Source organism: Embiotoca jacksoni, unplaced genomic scaffold (assembly GCF_022577435.1).
Source record: "Embiotoca jacksoni isolate LCO1_2020_lvr unplaced genomic scaffold, fEmbJac1.0.p SCAF_2, whole genome shotgun sequence".
NCBI lineage: Eukaryota > Metazoa > Chordata > Actinopteri > Embiotocidae > Embiotoca > Embiotoca jacksoni.
Genome location: NW_027185340.1, coordinates 17,765,777 through 17,786,888, shown reverse-complemented (window position 1 = coordinate 17,786,888; position 21,112 = coordinate 17,765,777). Strand labels below are relative to the sequence as shown.

General features: G+C 45.7%; 1 protein-coding gene across 1 annotated transcript; it reads right to left on the bottom strand.

Moving 5' to 3' along the window:
- Positions 1-2,582: 2,582 nt before the first annotated feature.
- lrrc3 (leucine rich repeat containing 3) lies at positions 2,583-9,168 on the bottom strand. The gene is made up of 2 exons (XM_069154840.1): positions 8,633-9,168; positions 2,583-7,405 (listed from the first exon to the last, which is right to left on the bottom strand). Exon 2 carries the CDS (start codon positions 7,015-7,017, stop codon positions 6,235-6,237), a length of 783 nt encoding a protein of 260 aa, XP_069010941.1. The 5' UTR covers positions 7,018-7,405; positions 8,633-9,168; the 3' UTR covers positions 2,583-6,234.
- Positions 9,169-21,112: the final 11,944 nt, after the last annotated feature.

Genomic DNA, 21,112 nt, shown 5'->3' with positions numbered 1-21,112 from the left:
TTTTCACTCGGACTTCGCTTGGACCTCGTAAGCCGTTTCAAAATGTCACTCGTTCAGCTGACGTCAACGTCTGAGGGGACCGAATCCCGTCCGCGTCGGGAGGTGAAGCGACGCCCGTGTACTTTAATGTATATTTGAGAGGGGGGGGGGGGGGGGGGGGGGCCTCTCCGAGACTCACGTCTTTTGTCGCGCGACGTGTCTCTGGAATTACTGCTGTCTGCAATCAGTTTTTAAATGAAATTGAAAACGTCCTCGTTGCTTGAAGCGAAATTGTTCGGCCCTTTCGGCGAGGCTCTCGCGTACCGCCGGTGGGGCGCCGACCGCGGTTTAGAAACCACTCGCCGAAAACCAACCAAACAAACGGTTAACGCGTGCGGCGTACGGAGGGAATAAAAAACGACACCTTCGGGTACCATACGACAAACAGGAATTCCTTTAAGTTGCTCCGAGTTGATGTGACGGCATGAAACGCCCCCCCCGCGACGCTTCGACTGCTTTCGCGGGTGTCTTTATTGCAAATAGTATTATTACAGTTGTTGTAAATCGGGGTTATCGATCTTAATTCCGTTGTGTCTGGTGTCCTTCCACCGTGTTGTCCACGTGCAAAGTGCACATCTTATTTTGGGGTTTTTCATTTATCCAGCTGGTTGTTTTCTGCGACAGATCGAAGCAGCGTCTCGACCCCCCCCCCCCCCCCCCCAAAAAAAAAAAAAAAAAAAAAAAAACCACGACTGAAAATTAGCTCTTACAAAACAGACTTTTGGCATCTTTTCATCACTCCGACAAATTGAACCCATTCAAATCGGGCCTGTGATAAATAGTATTGAAGCTAAGTGAAAACAAACTGCACTCTCGGTAGATAAAAAAAAAAAACATTCGGTGTTTTGAGATAACTAAAACAATAATTTCATATTGAAATGAAATGGCTGCTATTTTTTTATTTTTATTTTTAATTAGCAGCAATGTTTCCATTTCAATGTCATTAAAATCAGAGAGACAAAAAAACTGCTCTGAGTGATTTGGCCAGAGTTCAATTTCTGGCTGGCCAGAAATCTGAGCGATGTTTACTTATAGTTTTGTTTTTGTTGTATTTTTCAATTTCTTTTCGCCCTTAACTTTTAAATTGTCCTCCTTAAATCGTGATACACGGTATACAATAATAACTCCTTAACTCGGTTACTGAGATACCTGCGCCAACAGGTCAACACTTTATAATCGACTGCGGTGTTCTGTGTGTTTTGTTTTCTGGGTGGGCGGTGTGGAAGGTTTTTTAAAATTTGTATTTATTTCAACTGCGTGGAAGTTTGTTCCCTTCGGCCTGCCTCAAAATTCATATTCTGTTCTCCTTCCCAGAGACTCCCAACTTTGATGGGGTTTTTTTTTGGTGGGGTGGGGGTCCAATTCCTTTGTTTTTCTATCATTTTGACATAAACTTAAGTGTCCATCTTAAGGAAGTTGTACTCCCACCGCCTCCTTTCCAGTAACCAGAGCCCCGCTTTATTGCTTTTGGATTTTTTTTATTTTTTTTTGTAGCGTCCCGCGCGGCGCTTGTTCGTTTTCTGATTGGTTCTTTGCAGTTTGGGAGTTTTTTTTTTATTTATTTTTTTATCTTTATGTCCTTTTTTCATTTTAGAAAACGTTGCACCACAACCTTAAACTTGACTACTGAAGTCTATTTACTCTTCATTTCTCATCTGTCAGGGGTGAAGTAATATATGCAATGTTAATATGTAATAAAAAAAAAAAAAACTACCTGAATTGTACCCATTTTTTTTAAAAATTTTTTGTAAACATTTGCTTTATTTGCAGCAAAGGGAACGCAAAACCCAGCTCGTATATTTGGAAGAGAGCAGGAAAGGCTTTGGAACCGTTTTGTAAAATGTAAATCGAGCCCCTTCGAAGTCACTTTGAGACCCGCGCCATGTTGGTTTGGGAAAAGATGGCGGGTATTTTGGCTGGCAGCACTCGGAAGGGATCCCAAACCGGGAGAGTTTGACATCTCTTGTCTCGTCTTGCTGGTAAAGAAAAGTCAGGGTCTTTAATTCAAATGTTAATGATATGTCAATGAACAGATGGCGCAAAGGGCAAAACGCCAGAATGAACAAACGCAGGAAGGCCAAGGAAGAGGGGGGAGGGGGGGGGGGGGGGGTCACATTCCAGTATCTCTGTCCCAGCTCTCCGGGATGGCTCGAGGATGAGGATGAGGATGAGGATGAAAATCTTCACACCCGAGGCCACGGTGGTCTGTCAGGAGTTAAGGGCCTCCCTCAGGGTGATGGGAGTACGGCATCAATAGTTAGTTCACCTGCTCCGATCGACCGACAGTCAACGTTTACCTTTCCGCGAACCACAACCTTTCCCGACCTTTAACCCACGCTGCTTTAATCCCCCCCCCCCCCGATGTTATTACCTTAAAGACAACAACCAACAACAACAACAAAAAACAACAATCTTGCATCATTTCATTCAAGTCATCAATCATTTATTTGCTTTTTTTTTTTCTTTCTTTCTTTTTCTTTCTTTCTTTCTTTCTTTCTTTCTTTCTTTCTTTCTTTCTTTCTTTCTTTCTTTCTTTCTTTCTTTCTTTCTTTCTTTCTTTCTTTCTTTCTTTCTTTCTATGAGCTTTGCGCGATTTTATTTTCCGCGGCACATCCGGCACAAGTCAAGTTTTCCACACGGTGAAACCGGTTGCCGGGCTTGTAAAGTACGCCGGCCGCCGTCTCGACCTCTTCGTCTCCCGGCTCGGCGCGGCTTCGCCTTCCATTTATCCACATTTACTTGTTGATCAGCTGTCAAAAGTGGCAAAAATGCCTCTTTTTTTTTTTTTTTTTTCTCTCTCTCTCTCTCTCTCTCTCCCGCATTTATGACGAACCGTGGCGAGCGAGAAATACCGCGGCCGCTTCACAATCGGAGCCGCTCCAGGTTCCCTCCGCTCGGACGCTCAAAAACCGAAGCGGCGGCGGCGGCGGCGGCGCAATTGTCTGGCTTTGCTTCGGCAATAACTCGCGAAAGCGATCGGTAAACTGTTGAATGAGGAAAACGACGCAATTCGATACGTTCCCCCCGTCGGTGTGGATCCCTCGCGCCTTCGGGAGGCGATTTGGATCCAGCGTGGGACGGGGCGCACTTCGCAGCTCTCTATGAAAATTGCTACGAGAGTGGTAATCAGGGTTTTCTTTTTTCAGAGCTCGTTCTTGTGCCGATTATCGGACCTAATTTTGAAAAGAACGGAGGAATTTTGAAGTTTAAATCGGTTTGCGGCCGCTGCGACCGCATTCAGAAAAAAAAACAACAACAACAACAACAACTTTAATGTCACCGCGCTCACCCGGGCCGGCACCGGTCGCCGACTGGAAAGCGTCTCGAAACTTTGGAAAAAAAAAAAAGCTCGGCGGGAGCGGCAGCCGAAGACCCCGCGAGGGACGTCTTCGGGGACGTCTCAAATACTTAAAAAAAAAAAAAAAGACTTTTGTGTCCGCGACCGGGAAACCGCAAAGCGGCGGACGACAAGACAAATTGATGAATGGAATGTCCCGAAACGTCCTTCTCTGCATTTGCGGCTTTTCGAGACAAAAAACAGATTAGGATGATGGAGGACAGCCCTGGAGATATAAAATAAATAAATAAATAAATAAATAAAAATAATGCCGGACATTTGCATCCCAGAAACGTAGAAATCAGGCACTATTTTAGCAACAAAAAAACAAAACAAAAAAAAACCCCACCACAGATTGAAGCGCCTCGTTTGAGGGAACGTAACCGAACACCAAGCCAAGACACAAAACTTTGGAATCTGCCAACCGAACAGTTGTTGGAAAAGAAGTTTTATTTTGAAATGCTGGTAAGGCGTCCCATCGCAATCCTTGAAACAAAAACAAAAACAAAACGCACTTTAATTACTGAAACACACAGAAAAATGTTGAAATAATCGTCTCGGACAAACGCACCCGGAGACCCTTTCATTCCCTAACCCGTAGACTGATTCTTCTACAGGTCACGAAAGGAAAACTTGGCGGGCGTACGAGTTCCTGGAAGACATCCAAACACTTTTTTTTTTTTTGACAGATTTTACCAAAAAAACAACAACAACAACAACAACAACAAAAAAACGACACATATTCCCTTCAGAAAACTGTAAAAGTTGTGTACACGTCGGCCGGCACGGACATTTCTTATACGACATGGTCGAAACTGCACAGACAAGACACTTCTGTGACAAAGATACCTACGGCAGTATATATATATATATATATATAAAAAAAAACAATAATAATAATAATAATAATAAACAATTCTCTACCTAAAGTGGGTCGAATCGTTCAAATAACAACCCTTTGTGTTCATTTTTTTTAACCCGCTCGACCTACGGGACGAGTGAACCGCCACGCGAGGACGGGTACGGTCCGCAGGAACGCCGCGTCGGGTTAAAACGCCCCGCGGCCGACGGGCGAGGGGAACCGAGGCGCGGTCGTCCGGCTCGGCGCACAGTGCTGCGGTGGAGGGGTCCCGGAGAGCAGGCACTTGGACGCGATCAACTCCCGGCCCACAAAGTAACACAATAAAAAAAAAAAATTTAAAAATAAAAAGAATTCATGAGTTTGTGTCCGAACGAGTGTCCTCCCACCCGTCGTCGTGACGCCTGCTCCGCTTCGGAGGTGACCCGATTACGAGGTGTTGGACACGTCTCGGCCGGGGAGGACGGGGGGGGGGGGGGGGGGGATATCGGTTTTTTTTTTTTTTTTAAATGTTTTCATTTTTTGTCCTAACGGTCATTCTTGAACCACGCGCGCTGCCGCATGTGTTTTCTCCTCCGTTGTCGAGGTTTAGAGGAGGTGGGGGGGGGGGGCCCCCCCGGTGCACATCGATCGTTACCCATAATGCCCTTCTCCGCCGAGGCTTTCCAACGAGGCGTCGCCGCGGAGGCGTCGCCGCGCCCGGCTCGACGGTACCGAAGCGGCTCGTGGAAATACCCGAGTTGTAATCGTCGGGTGGCCGGAGAGATCGCGTCCCCCCCCAGGCGGCCGTTTGGCCAACAAGTCACGTTTGACGTTCTGAGAATCCGAACTTCTTCAAGAGGAAGTTGCGTTCGAGGTATCGCGAGCTATAATTCGTCAAGCTGTAAAAAAAAAATAAATAAATAAATTCAAAAGAGAAACCCGTCACTTAAAGCATCAAAGCCTCTTGAGAGAGAGACGCCCGGTCCACGTGAGGAATAAAAGATGTCTTCCTTCCGTGACTTCGGGTTTTTTTTGTTTTAATATTTCATATTTTTACTGCCTCTATTTTATATTCTGTCATCTACCGCTTCGCCCCCCGCGCACGCCGCCGCGACTGCAGAATCTCCCCTCGCAGGATTTATAAAGTATCTCAACCCGTCTGCACGTGTCTAAAAACCCGAGGGCTTGTCGTCCAGGCGACGCTGGGTCTCCTGAAGGGACCGTGTCTCCCGGAGCGGCGTCCCTCCAAAACGCCCGCTTCCCTCTTTTCACCCGCCGGCGCTTCGGGCTTTTCTCGTAGCCGCGTGTAATTTGCGGCGTCTTAAATACAGTCGCATTTTTTTTTTTTTTTTTTTTTTTTTTACCGGCGATAAAACGGCAAAAACGCGGAAAACGTAAATCAAATCGAACGAGGGTCGAGGCGGACGCCGGTGCAGGTTTACGCCACCTTTTTTTTTTTTTTTTTTTAGATCGGTCGTCCGGCGTCTCCTCTGATAAAAGCAGAAAAAGCATCAACTGCTCGTGAATCTTTGGTCCGTGCCGGGCTCGACGGGACGCGACGCCGCACAAACAAACAAACAAACAAACAAACGAACGAACAAACGAACGAACGAACTTTCCTCCCCGGACCGAACGCTGCGACGTCTTGAGATTTACTTAGAACAAGCCTTCACCTTGACGGCGTGACATGAAGAACCATAAATCGGTCCGTCCAAAAAATAAAGAGGGGAGGCACGTCGGCCGCCCTCCTCGTCAATCCCCGTCCGAGTTCGATCCCGCGGCGGACGGACGCGGCGGCGGGGACCGTTCGTCTCCCCGGTCCGGATCAATCGTTCTCGCGGCGGCGTACGCTTCAGCCCGTGCTTTGTGCCGTCCGGTAAAAGCCTCGTAAATATTCGTTTTTAATTCGCCGAAATACCGCGAATCGTGTGCTTGGAAACAGGTTTCAACAGCTTTTTAGTCGTTTTGAACATCGCCACGCGTCGTGCGTCGCACCTCCCGAGTCACGCGCGGCCCGCTAGAGAACCGTGCTGATGGCGTCGAAGTCCTTGCTGATCTGAGAGCTGCTGGGCAGCGACTTGAGGTACTCCAGGTGCCTCCTGGCGTCCTCCTGGTTGTGCCTCACGTAGTAGATGACGTACGCGATCACCATGGCGAACCAGCCGAACATGGTGACGAACATGGCCACGTCGGTGGTCTTGTGGTGGAAGTTGCAGAAGTTGATCCCGGAGTCCAGCACCTGGATGACCGGCTTGCCCGCGTACTCCTCCTGCACCGCCGTGTGGCAGATCACCTCGTTGACCGTCTCGGGGTCGAGGCGCAGCTCCCTCAGGACCTCCTGCAGCGTGCACTCGCAGTGCCACGGGTTGCTGGACAGGCTGATCTTGGCCCGCAGGCGGGCGAACGCCTCCTTGGGGACGCTCTGGATGCGGTTGTTCGACAGGTCCAGGGCGAGGAGGCTGTCGGAGACGCCCTGGAACGCCCCGGCGTCCACCGTCTCGATCTCGTTGTTGGCCAGGTCCAGCTCCTGGAGGTGGCGCAGCTCCTTGAAGGCGTGGTTGGGGACGCGGGCGATGCGGTTGGAGGCCAGGAGGAGGACGACGGTGTCTCTGGGGAGGTCCGGCGGGATCTTCTCCAAGTCGCGCGACACGCACTGGACCACCGTCAAGCCGTTCTTCTCCATGCAGTGGCAGCTGGTGGGACAGGCCGTCCCCAGGGCGGCCGCCAGGAGCACCCCGCCGAGCAACCCCCGCAAGACCAGGGGCAGCCTGGGCGCGCCGGGCCCGGCGACGTCCCGCATGCTCAAGCGGTTGACTCCCCCCCCCTCCCCTCCCCCCTCCACGGGTCCCGTCAGGCAAAAGCGGTCATGGCCGTCACCCGCGTCTCGGCAGCCGAGTGGCGACGATCGCAGGAAGAAACGTGCGGGCTTACCCCGGAGATAATCCTTTCGAATCGATCGGAAAGAGCTTTCGACGGCCTTTTGAATTATATTTCAAAACGGCTCATCCCAAGAAAAAAAAAAAAAAAAAAAAAAAAAAGTGAGCAGCTCGATTGATTGCGATTCCAGCGGGTCATTTTCAGGTTTTACCGCGAGGATCGTTGAAAAGCTTCAGAGGAGCGGGTCGGGTCGGGTCGGGTCGGGTCGGGGGGGGGGGGGGGGGGGAACCCGGCACGTCAACCGCCGCGCACTGGAAATCAAGCAGAAGGAAAACAGGGTTTATTCTTCAGCAGGAAAATGAAAAACCAACGCGGCGCGTTCGCAACGACGGCCGCTTCTGCCCTCGGCGTTATTAATGAGCGGAGTGAACGGCGTTCCCACGGTGTTCGCTCAACCCGATTATCGCGGGGAAATACGTTTCACTTCGGCGAATCTCAGAAATCGGACCCGGCGCGCACGTGGGTCGTCGCCTGTATTTTCTCATTCAATTGGAAACAAAACAAACAAACAAACAAACAAAAAAAAAGCATAATTTCGTGCCGGCGTCGTCTCCTAATGAACGTTGCGTTGAATGTTAACATCGGTCACAGGATTTCATTGCACGACATCAACATTTGTTTTTCTCCTTAATGTCGGAGACTGCCGTCTCTCGTCCACGGGGGGGGGGGGGGGGACGACTCCCGCAGGAGGATCACCACTTCAGGACCGCGCACCCTCTGCCGGGCTGAACCGATCCCACGATGAAACCCCTCACTGTGTTCGAGGTCATCCGCCCCACGCAGCCCGCATGTCTTCCTCTCATTTGTCCTCTTTTTTTTTTTTTTTTTCCTTTGGCAAGTGCTTCTTCTCTTCAGGCCACACACACACACACACACACACACACACACACACACACACACACACACACACACACACACACACACACCTTTGTCCCGTAAGTCTTAAATAGGCCCCTCACGTTTTCATCAGTCTGAGCTCAGCAGGGGGTGTGGACCAAGATGTAGCGCGCGCGCTCACGCACGCACACGCACACACACACACACACACACACAGCTAAAACATCCTGCCGTTATGTTGTGACACCGCAGCATCTTTAAGTAAAATAGAGGCCACAAGGGTTCACATGTCTCCTTTAAATCCCGCCTGAGCTCTACAATACATTTCTCTAGTAATCTCTTCAAATGATTTAAGGTGGCAAATTGCCTCTTTTTTTTTTTTGCAGGTAAATTTGGCAGCTCGTATTTAGGGGAGTAAATATGCATTCATCTTTAATAGGGACATTTAATAAAATAAACATAAAAACCGAAGCAAAGATTTTTAATTGAATAAGGCGAACGATGCCCAGGCACCCTCAAGACGGTTTGATAAGTAGCCCATTGCGAATTTTAATCACATTATGGCTCTGTGGTTAAAATATTGCATCACCACCAAGAGCAAATACATACAGGCTGATCAGTTAATTAGCACGTGCTCGTACCTGCCGGGAGACGGTTCGATCCTGGCCTGGTGATTTTAGGCACTTTTTTTCTCCGAGCCTCGGCACGAAAGATGTCGCTGATAGAGGAGCGCGAGTTATCACGTCTGCATCCCCGTGGAAAGAAGGGTGAAGCTCTTCAAAAGCTCTTTCATTAAAAAGAGAAGAAAATAAAATTTAAAAAAAACTTAAAAACGTCGTTATGTCCGCGAGGGAGGGAATGGTAATAAAGTTCCTCAGCGGCACGCGCGTAAGTTCACAAATCTCCGAGAGGAACGGTTGATGTCTCCCAAACGTGGCTGTCCTTCCGTTTTCTTCCGACCGTCACACTTGTTGATGATCATGATGGCGGGGGGGGAGACGGTGGTGGTGGTGGTGGTAGTGGTGGTGGTGTCCCGCCAAGGTCTCGAGGAGCCTTATAGCGCTCCGACTCAGCACGCGCTCCTCTCTCTGGGTCTCTCTGAACCGCGCGCGCCTGGCGCCAGAAGGAGTCCCGGCTGCGCGTGGATTGGACTGCTGTTCTGTTGGCAGCGCTCCTCGTCCTCCAGTATCTCCCTGTCTCTCTCTCTCTCTCTCTCGCTCTCTGTCTGTCTGTCCTCCTCCCTGCCTGCCTGCACCTCCCCTCTGCTCTGATCCCCCTCCTCCTCCTCCTCCTCCTCCCGCCCCCTGTCTCTCCTCGAAACAGAGCAGACAAATATATTCGGAGCATGACAAATTGTTCCACAGTAGTAAAGAGAGGTGCTGTGGTAATAACTTTTAAAGTAACTGTTATGTCCGTAAATCGTCCAAATAAATATATATATATTTTACTCTTTAAAAAAAAAAAAAAAAACGTTTTATTAATCAAGTGCATGAAGTCCAAAGTCATAATTAGATGAGGGGGGTATTTGGCATCGATTGCTGAACACAACCCCACCTGAAGACCTTGCTCACGTCACACAGGACTGCGCTGCATTGATTGTTGTAATCGCCTCGGGATTTAAGCCGCACTGCACTGGATCAAGACGTCGGCTCTCAGGGCTGCACCGTCTTCTGTTTGCACAGCGGCGCCTTCCTCAGCTCTCAGACTGCATGTAAAGGCAGACTGTTGGTCTTAACTGTTAGCAGTATTTCATTAAAGATAATGTCCTAAAAAAATATATATATATATATATATATTTTTTTTTTTTTTTTTTTTTTTTTGGAGTAGTACCTGCAGCTTGAAACAAGGATTTTATTTTGAAGGAGCGTCTGCACGGCAGCGTGTGTAAATTGGCGTCAGTGTGGTGAGTAAGGTCAGATCTGGCGTGACCTTAGCAGATTGATGGCCGCACATATGGACACACGGGTTGAGCATTGACCGCGGTGCCTTTTTTTTTTTTTTTTTAATTGTCTTTGACTGATTTAAAAACCAGGAAATACAGTTTTACAGTTTACAGTTTAGCGCAAGATGTAAAAAAAAAAAAAAAAACGTGAAAAAAAAAAAATCTTCCAGATAACCTTGACAAGGATAAGAAAAAAGAAAAACTGCAAATATGGACATGGAAACCGACCGCTTTAGTTCCACGGGGACCCTCCTCCCTCCCCCTCTCACCTCCCCCCCTCTCCTCCCACACACTCCCTCGGCCTCGTGCGATTTAAATGTAGGTCACCTCGTCCCAATGTTCCAGGTGTCATTTGAGTGTAAGTTTTCCACGGGGCCACGGTCTCGGAGCCGGCGAGCGCCCGCCGGCGTGACGGGATGGTCCCCCGCGCGGCTCGCAGCTCCCCCGAAGCGGACGCCGAGGACGGCGGCGCACGGCGGATTTCAGATCGGGGGGGGGGAGACTCCCAGGACTTGAGCGTGTGATCTTGCGTGTGGAGAGCTGCAACATCTTGTTTTACTTGGGATTTAATGGATTAAGTTGCGAATTGTTTTTTTTTGTTGAATGCCTTTGTCATGAAAGTCCTGTAAATAAAGCCTCCCCCCCTCCCCACGCAGAGCAATAGATATTTGTCACACATCACAGAAGAGGTTGAATGTACACAGAAAATATGCGACAAGATGAATTAGTAAACTAAACTTCAGTTCGCTTTCGTTTGAAACCGCTCCGAGAGATGAGACGGACCAGATTGAGTCCAAAACCCAAGATTGTGACTCCGTTTACTCCTCAGCTTTTTAAACCGTTAAGCATTGTTCCCTCCCGTTTCGGTTCCCTCGTTTCTTTTATTAGAAAATCCACAAGCAGCGCAAAGATCTTTACTCGATGGCTGCAGCAGAGCGGCGTCCCCGGGTCTACGGGTGCGCACCAAAACAAAAAGCAGGGATGAATGCTGGATGGATATATACTGATCGAGGTGCCCAGAGATACAACTGCAAATAAATGCAGGTGTAATGAACTAATCGCGGGTCAGAGGTGGAAAACCGAAAAAAATAAAAATAAAAGTGAGCTTGTAATCACGCTTCCGACGTCCTGACCTTCAAACGTTATTATCATCCATTGTAGTGGTAAAAAAAAAAAAACAACAAAAAAAAAATCCTAATTAGTAAGAGTCAATCAGATGAGACCAGAACATTATTTTAAAGAAAACAAGTTGGGTGCGAACGCCCAATAAATCCAGAGACAGAATATGAACGTGTTTCTTTTTCCCCTTGGCGTGTTTTGCGCATGGATCCCCTCCGGCTACTGATAGGAGATTTCTTCTGTGTACTACTAAATATCAGGCTGATCACAGGACGTGTGAATGAGTCAAACAGCCGCTGACAACAAAAAAAAAAAAGGGGGAGAGTGAGCCGATGGCGGTATCAACTGAGTGACCCGTCGATGGGTTTGGCTGATGAAAGATGTTATCGCCTCCTTCTTGTTCTTTGTGTTTTGTCGTGACGCCCCGTGTTGTTAGAGTGAGAATGCCCGGTGTTCAGATAAGGGGGTGTGAATTTAGAAATTTACCTATCTGCTCCACACAGCCCAGGTAACTCCTGATTGTCGTGCAGTGAGCAAAATGAATTTCCCTGCTAGTGTAATGAAGTTTCCCCCCGCATTCATGTGATGTTCAAGCCATGTTAAATTGGCCGCCTAAAGACAGAAAATGCATCGTGTCTGTGCTCGGGCAGTCTGGCAGCGGTTGCAAGAGGTGTGAGGAAGGTTGCTTTTCAAATGTGTACAGGTGCAGATTACTACTTTTCCCCCTTTGAAATAGTTACATTACTGGTTACATTTTTAATCACTTCATCAAAGTCATGTAACTTATGTCACTTTACTTTTTTGGCGATAACTTCTCAAACAAAGGTCATAAATTGGACAATAAAGCGGAAAAGTCTGAAAAAAAAAACAAAAAAACGAATTGAACTCCGGCAGTTTAAACCTGTACAATACATGTGACGTTGAATGTTTTCTACTGGATGGGCATCAAATATGAAGGTAAATAACGTCCAGAAACATAAGTTTAGAGCTGCCGCTGAACACAACCAGTTTGAAGAAATAAAATGTTCGCACTGCTCTCGATCTGGTTGAAATTCATTTCCACTTTTCAAGTGCTTGAGGATACAATCTTCTCTAAAACGTATGTCATGCGAGAGAGAGACAATAAAAACAAAGCTTGGGGGGTGAGCGAGTGGTGAATCTGACTCAGTCTGATTGGGAAACCGAGGAAACTAGGCCCCGCCCACCTGTAGCGGAGCCCTGACTGCACCACGGGCCTGTCAATCAAGCAAACACACCCAAAGTACACGCTGCTTTTTGAGGCCTAATATCTTATTACTAATGCAATTATTTTCAGAAGGACCACGAAAAAAACTAAGAAGAAGTGACTTCAGTGAGTGATACGATAATAACTTGTGTAAAAAAAAAAATGTATTGCCTTTATATTTCAGGAGAAATTGAATGGAAGTCAAAGGGAGGCAGAGCTTCTTTGGGGCCAACCTCTGGTGGCCCTCGGTGGTATCGCAGCTTAAAGCACTTCCGCGTTGGCCTCTTTTTTCAGACCCGAAAGCTACGTCCACTTTTATATACAGTCTGTGGTCTACCCTCCTTGCCTTGAACACACATAAATAACACGGTTGGGCGGGAGGCTTTTTATTTTATTTCATGCGACCTGAAGGCAGTTACATTTATCTGGATAGATGTTTCCTCAGGTTTGACCTCGAGCGTTTCGACGTTGACGCGATTTCCCCCCGCTGCTACGAAAGCTTTACACTGTACAGTAATGTTAGAGAGAATGTCTGATTTCAGTCTGAAAATATTGCTGAATTTATAGCAGTGAAAAGACGAGAGACTTTGCAAGAGAACCAATATAAAAAAAAAAAGACTCCAAAATTTAGAGTACGTACTGCTGAATCAATCGAGCCTGTCGGCACGTACACACAGGGCATTCCTGGATATTGTATTCTAAATAATGCGTTTTTACCCAAAAATTACATATTTGGATGTAACCTTATTGCAATCACAAACATGTTTGAATAGAAACTGTAATATATTTTTTTTTCTCAGTAGCTGTAACATACCACGGTTGCTTTTATTTTGAAATTGAATTACGCAACTTCATTATACGTAACGACTCACTGTCTAGCACTGCGTCAACACATTATATTTTAACCACCGATGCATCATAACTAAAAACTACAAGAAGTGAAAAAGGATAAAATCCCATTAGTTCTGTGGTCCAAATAAAGACTCTTATGTTATTGCTCACACAGACTGGTGGCAGGCTAAATTAGGACTCATCACTCTGGGAGGCAGCTAAATCCCTCGCGTAGGGTTTACCGGCGCTAACTGGCACACAGCATCGTTTTAATCTATCTCCTTTATGTACCATACATCACCACTAATCATCGCCGATCCGTCGTTCAGTTAGTCACAACAAAAGAAGATCCCAGCAGCCATAAATACGCTGAATTAGACGGAATAAGCACAAAGGCATTTAAGCGCCGGCTCAGCCGCAAACACGATCAGCTGGAGGAGCAGTTTTATCTCGAGATGCATCTGCTAAGCTTCATGACTCTCGCACGCAGACATTCCTGCACTAAACTGTACGCTTTGTCTGACTATGTAAAAAGGTCATAGCGGGGATCACGGGCAGTTTTCATTCTGCTAAAAACACACACACACACACACACACACACACACACACACACACACACACACACACACACACACACACGCACTAACTGGGTCCGAGTAATGGGAGGGCTGTGACAGTCAGATAAAAGGAAGCAAAGGTCGGGAATTTGGAGCACAGCTGGAGCGGCAGAAACAGGCGCGCATCTGCTGCCAGCCGAGACGCAGCAGGTTTCCCACCACATCAGCGACTTCCGCTAACTCTCCAAGATCAATTTATGGGACCGGGCGGAGAACAGTTGCGAAGAAGCGACTATTCGCCTCCATGAACAACAGCGCCAGGTTTATCTCCGTATCAATTTATCGTGATTAATGGAGCCACGACAGAATCCCCCCCCCCCCCCCCTTCAGGTTTAAAAAAAAAAAAAAAATGTATAATGTTTTTTTTGTCCTGCCAAAGCGGATTTTTTGGGGGTTTTTTTTGTCCTAAATGCTTTTTGGAGTGAGCCGGTTGCTGTGAATACGATGGCATGATTCCAAATGTTATCCCGTGATTAACACACAGGCGAAGTGTTTCTAATGATCGCCATCTATTTATATTACACACAGTTTAGGACACGTCTGACTTGCATGTAATTGCCCCCGGAACAACCGCTGGCAGCTCCAAAACACAAACGACATTCATCCAACGGCGCCAAGAGCGCGGGGGAGATGGTCCGCTGACGTGTAACCATCAGTTGGTTGAGACACTGAAGATAAAGGACTGAGGTGTACTTTGGTGTGTGTGTGTGTGCGTGTGTGTGCGCGTGGTCCAATTTACTGAGCAGGTTAAGAACGATGGTCCGGCTGTCACCAGGAGGCCTCCTCACCTCCCCCCCCCCCCCCTTCATCTTCCTCCTCAGCTGCCCCTTAATGAATCTCCAACTCCTTTCGCAACTGACAAATTGCCCGCATCAGCCGCTTCCAGTCAATTCGGCCTCCCCGTCACCTACTTACTTATCCAAGTGTATCACTTTGGATTTCTCCCGACAAAGTAAATTCATCCCCTCCGAAGAGGGGCCGAGACGAGCTCACGAGCGGACGCCTCGGTTCGAGACGATTCATCACAATTACGTGTATTTACGGCCGCGGCGTTCCAGGGGAGCGTGAGCATCAGCGGCTAATAGCAGCCACCGGGAGGGAGGAGGGGGGAGGAGGAGGAGGAGGAGGAGGGGAAGGCGGGGAAGGGGGGGTGGTAACTGCGTGATTAGCTGCTGTAATACATCCAGGGGCTGGTTGAGTGCGACAGGACGACTTGTCACGGCGCAGATGCTCGGCGGGAAGTAAATCGGCGGAATATGATTTATTACAGTTTTACTGCCTTTGGTTTGTTATGAATGAAGCTGCGGACAGTATTTGCTTTACATAGTCACATATACACACACCTTTTAGCGTTTATACACGTACAGTCTCAGGTCTACGCAGAGTGGAGGGATCCCTGCGCAAATCCATGAAATTTATTCCGTTTTATATAGTTTTGCTCATAATTCCTGCTGATTATGATCAAATTCTACTTCTACGTATAGTTTTTCCAACTTCCAACTGTGTAAATATTTAAACAGATTTTGCTCTCTTTAATAATTCCTCCTGCTTTTATTTTTTTTTTTTAAATTCTTTCTTCGTTCAAAAACTTTTTCATACAAGTTTTTACAGTCTAACTTCTAACTTCTGATTATGTCAAAATTGAGTGGAAAGCTCCAAAAATGAGTCCTTTCAAAACTAAATTCTCTTGCTTCCTTGCTAAACTGCAGTCAAACGATCATAACACAAAGAGAAAATGTTGCACTGAAGACCACATATGTCAAACTTAAACATTTTCAGTCTCAAATCAGTAAACGGTTCATTACATTGTCCGACAGAAAGGGATCTATGAATGTTCATACTCACCTCTGAAATGAACAGGAGGTGTCACGGTTCCTGCCTTCAGCCCGGTGGTGTTTTCACCTCTCCAACCCCTGCCTCCTGTCCAAGTGGCAACCAAGCATGACGTCGCCCCGGTGGTTTGTGAGCTGATGTTTTGAAGTCACGACTCTGGCATTTTATCTTATGTTCATATCTGGACGAGCTGGGAAGGAGCGAGGCGGTGGATCGGACGTAGAACCCGAAGACGCTGTTCCCACCAACCTGTATCTCTCTCCTACCCCCCCCCCCCCTCCCAGGCACGTCAACCAAACCAGGCACGCCGTCAAACACGCCCCTCTTTGAGGCCTAATATCTAATCAATGCTGGACCTGTTTTCAGAAGGGCCACCGCAACACTCATCTCGAGGAGGGAATTCAGCTAATGACACTATAATGACTTATGGAAAACATTTAATGGCTTTGTATTTCATGAGTAAAGTTAGTTTTTTTAATCAGGAGTCTGTTGGAGCCATAGACTGTATATAAAAGTGGGCGTAGCTTCCAGGTCTGAAAAATGAGGCAGATGCAGAAGTGCCTTACGATGCAATACCACCGAGTGCCACTAGAGGTTGGCTCCAAAAAAGCCTTTGGCTCCATGGACTCCCACTAAACTACTCTCGTCAAATTCAAAGTCAATAAAAATTTCTCCACGACTAATTTTGGTTTTGTTAGCTAAAGTCATGAACTAAAAAATAAGCCGTTTGATTGACAGGCCTGTGGTGCCGTCAGGTTACAGCTATCGGTGGGAGGGACGTAGTATCGCCTGGTTTCCAATCAGAGCCCGTCAGATCACCCGCTCGCTCCCACCCAGCTGGTCCAAATACACTCACTAGCGGCTCCAAACCGCTCCGAGCTATCAAGATGGCGCCGGCCAAAATCCAAACTCGAGGCTTCATAACGCTCACTATCCGCATGGTGACGTTACTGTTGGTTGCCGCTTGGTCGGAGCCAGTGATTTTTTTTTTGTTTTTTTTGGAGCCGCCCCTTTCTGGCCCTCGGTGGTATTGAATTTTAAGGCACTTCTGCATTGGTTTCACTTGTCAGACCTGGAGATCACAGTCTGTGCTCCCGTCACACTGCATCCACCCACCCACCTCCTGCTACCAGTCATCTGACTCCTACACCCACTTCACCTGCTTCCAACTCCCCAATCAGCCCCAGTGTGTATATAAACCTGCCATCTTGCCTGTCTGTGGTCAAATCATTGAGTCTTTTCTTTGTACCTTATGTTGCACAGCTTTTGCCTGCCTTCCTATAAGCCTGCAATTTTTGGCAAAATATACTCAAAACTAATAACTGCCTGCTTGGTTCATGCGGACACTTCATTATTTTATTTTTTAAAACAGACTTGAAAAATTGTGAACCTTTGCTTTATTTTCCATAGAAATTAGGGATGCTCAATATATCGGCGTACTAACTCCATATGGAGGTAAATAAACAACTCTTCAGGGTAAAATAGTTGAATTTCAGCCAATGATTTGCACACAGATGTCAGAACAGTTACATTGGATCCCATTTGGCCTAATTTTGTTTCCAAACTTTATTCCTTCTGGACAGCATATCTAAAATATGTCCGTGTGTCCAGCAGAAAGTAGTGAAGACAAACTCTACATGACTAAAATGACAATATGTTAGCTCAAAATCCGACGGAAAATGAATTTCCACGGCTTCTGCCATTTCCATTAACGTCAGCAAACACGTCACAACTCGTGAACCCGAGGCTTGTAGAACATTTCGATTTACGATCTTACATTTTTTCAATCAGTAGAACAATGCTGAACCTGTTTTGCGAAATAGTAAAAAGGATCATTGCTGTTAGATGTTTTATTAGTTTGTTAAGTTCACTGTGCACTGATGTATAATATGGTGAGGATGTGTGGAAGAGTTAGGGATTACTGTGTGATTTGCCGCATGGAAATGGGTAGAAGAAAAAAAAGTTGCTGAAGAAATGAGTTGTTTGTTTGCAGCCACGTAAGCAGCCGTCATGGCAACGACGGGACACGGACGAATCTGATGTTCATCAGCACAGTAGAGGGCACGTGGTACGTCAAGGAAGTTAAGTAACAAACTTTGACTATGTCATAGCTATCAAATGTTGATAAAAGTTGATGGCTTTTTTTTTTTTTTTTTTTTTTTTTTTTTAATCGGCATCATAAGGGCAACAAGGCTACAATGTTTTTCAAAGTTTTGATCCTGGAGCTCAGCAGTTATGATACATTTTCTGGTTTGATGGCCAAGTAGTTAAAAAAAAAAAAATAAGCTTTTAAATTTGATTCATGAGGTTTTTTTTTTAAAGTCATTAAATGCAAAAGATGCCACTGGTTTTCCTTTTCGCAAGTGTCACAGCAGATGGCAGGCGAAGAGGCTCTTCAGCCAAACACCAGAATTATATTTAACCCTGACTTTAAATTTCACTTTTAACAATTTAAGGCACGCGGACTCTAATTTAGCTCACAATTATTTCTGTTCATTGCTTTGACAACTTAATGTTGCACTTAGAGATAAAATGATGTTAACTGTTTTCCCAAAGATAGACCGTCAGTAAAATAAAGAAAAGGCTGAGTAACAGAAGCTTGGACTGAATTGGGCACCAAGATGCCCAGTCAGTCCTGGAAATATGAGCACCATTTGTGTGGGCTGACAGTGTTGCTAGTCAAAATGGCTCCCACTTGGATGTCAAGGTTATTTCAGTGTCTTTGAACACGGAGTAGAAGCATCATGACTGGAAGCCGTTTGTGCCAAATAAATTGCCTCAGTGAAACTGAGCTACGAGGGTGAGCGGCACTTTTTAAGGTTTCTCCCACACAGACAACATTGGTTAACGAAGATTTTCAGCCATGCAAAAAAAAACAAAATACATGTTTCTTATGTGTTTTTTTACGCTAAATCCAAATGGGTCTTCACAATTTTCCTATCAGCTGTGATTATTTTGTGTCATTTAATTGCATGTACATCGAAAAGGGGTACCGAGAAGAGATATGAAGTTACTTTTATGTTTTTTTTTTTTTTTTTTTTTTTATGCAAGCGGGCAAAACAGTTTTGAGAGGAAATTTCTCACACTGAAATCAAAAATCAAGTTTGTAAGTAAAAATATACGGAGTGAGAATAAAAAAAACATCTGTGTGGTGAATGTTTACAGCCAGGCTGTGGATCTAATTCAAACCCACTAATAGAAACTTGTCTCGTCTATCGGCGTAGGCCCCGCCCGTTACGTCGAACTCAACTCGCAACCAAAGATGTCTGATTTGAAACCAAACGTTTTTGTGACACAAGCAACATTTTAACCAAAACCAACAAAAGAGAATTTGTTTGTAATTCAAGTCATTTTCTTCTCGCTTCATATATGTTTACTTACAGGCTTTTGATCTTTAATTGCAAGGCTCTTTTTTTTTTTACGGTCGCATAAAAAAGAACAAAACTGCCTTCATCAGTGGAGCCCAGCCGGGATTTCCAGACCCAAATTCACTGCATGAATATATGGGTCTGGCCGCCCTTCGTAGGGAATCATTTGCAGTCGTTGCATTTTACTGGGCGTCGACCTCGGGTTAATTTTGAACTATTGGAGCAGCTTTGACCAACATCATGGCTTGACTTTAACATCATCGAACTTAACTACAGACACTGGTCACAGAAACATACACATGTACATTTCAGAAGAAAGTTTGAGGATATTGTAAATGTAATAATTCTTTATTTATGAATAATATACACTCTGTCACTTAGTAACAATTCCTGATAGAAAAATTCTCAAAACAGATTTGAATTCAGTGTAAAAAAATAAATAAATAAAAAAAAAGTACTATAAGGCCCACCTATTTTAGTTTGTGAGACAATTATAAATCTAATTATATGATGAAGGACACACAACTTTATGAAATATTTATTATATAAAACTACCTTTTGATATCTTAAAAACCCCAAATTTAAATTACGGGATAAGTAATGATAATCGGTTACACGTTATCGAATTAATGTTTGATATTTTTACAACTAATTCACAAGTTTTGGCACAAGTCTGGGAATACGCGTGTTCTGCTCAGATTAAACATAATTAGTCGTATGTATTAAGGCTAGGCTTCATCATCTTTGTACTGCAAAGAAGTCGCGTAAACAGATTTTGTTTTCTGACCCCAAAGCCCCACATAAAACCATGAATGATTCATAACATAAAATTCACCTAATTGCTTTCTGTAGCCACAGTTTTTGGAAACATAAGAAGCCAGAACTTCTGCTCGGAACTAATCTAAACCCAAGGGTGGATTCATTTCCTTTCCCAGCATGCCTTGTAATTTGCTCTGAGACCTCTTAGGAGAGCTGTTCTTCTTTTTAAGGGGCAGGAGAGGCAAAAGCGCGAGAAAAAAAAAGAAAAGTGACGTGATGAAAGAAAATCTCTGTTGAGAGGAGTCATGTCACAGTTGGACCCTGACATTTTCGTACTATGAGCCGCTAACTGCAGCCACTCTCATAATGCACCGTGATAGATTCGAGGCACCGAGTTGTCTTTAAAAACAATTTGCATAAGAAGTAGGAAAATAAATTTCATCCTCAGCATCCTCTGTGTGACGACAAGTTAATCTCACTTTATCGCTGACCTCTTGTTGTGCTGACCCCTGCGGTCATGATTACCAGCTAAACGCCTTTAAACAAAGCTGGGTTGGGACATCGATATCAGTGTGTGTTTTTAATTATGACTGGATAAGAAGCAGCTCTCGTTTTCATTGGAAATTGGTGACGGCGTTCAAATTCTCAAGAGGAAGTGGTAGAAGAGGAGCATTAGCCTTTTGCTCAAACATTCACAGGTGCTTTTAAGAAACTGATAGCGATCAATTGAGATAATAGACCGGCACCCCAAAACCCGAATTGGGAGAACCTCGAGGCAGCTGCGCAGTGAATATTTCTTTAATTTAACTACGGACCACATGGCAGCTTTTGTGGGAAAGAGCTCGCCTGTGATAAACCCACAGAGAATTATCACAGTTGCCCCGAAGTCAATCGAGCATTTTAACGTCTTCGGCTCATTGTTTTGGCTTTATTTCCCGCGGTTTACTACAGCGGTTCACTCACACACGGGGTCTCATGAATGTATGATATTGGGCGGTGAAATGGGAGCTCCAGTTGGTTCTTGGTCCAGAACTCATTGTGTTCTGGGGATCTGAATGAAGTTGATATGTACTGGACTGTCATGAGGTTGGACAACAGGGGTAAGTAAAATGAGGATGTCGGTTCAGCACCACATAAACACACTATATTCAAAAAGTTAGTGCTGCAAGAACTTATTCATGTTTTCGACTTGTAGTTTGGCACAGAAAGCCATCGCAGACCTCTGGACACTAAGTACATTTATCCATGAAAGCCTTCTCTATCTACAAAGCGCCATAAAAAAAAACTCTATTAATATTAAAGTTACATGGCTTCATTTGGCATTGACGTGAACAGTCACTGGTGTTTATCTGTAACCTGTCAGCGGCGACTCAGCGAATTCGCCTGAAACGATATGCAGCAGAGAGCCAACAGTGTGATGCTTTTCT

What these genes read in the sequence shown, in the direction of transcription:
- lrrc3 (XM_069154840.1), bottom strand. Translation starts at nt 7,017, where the DNA reads ATGCGGGACGTCGCCGGGCCCGGCGCGCCCAGGCTGCCCCTGGTCTTG.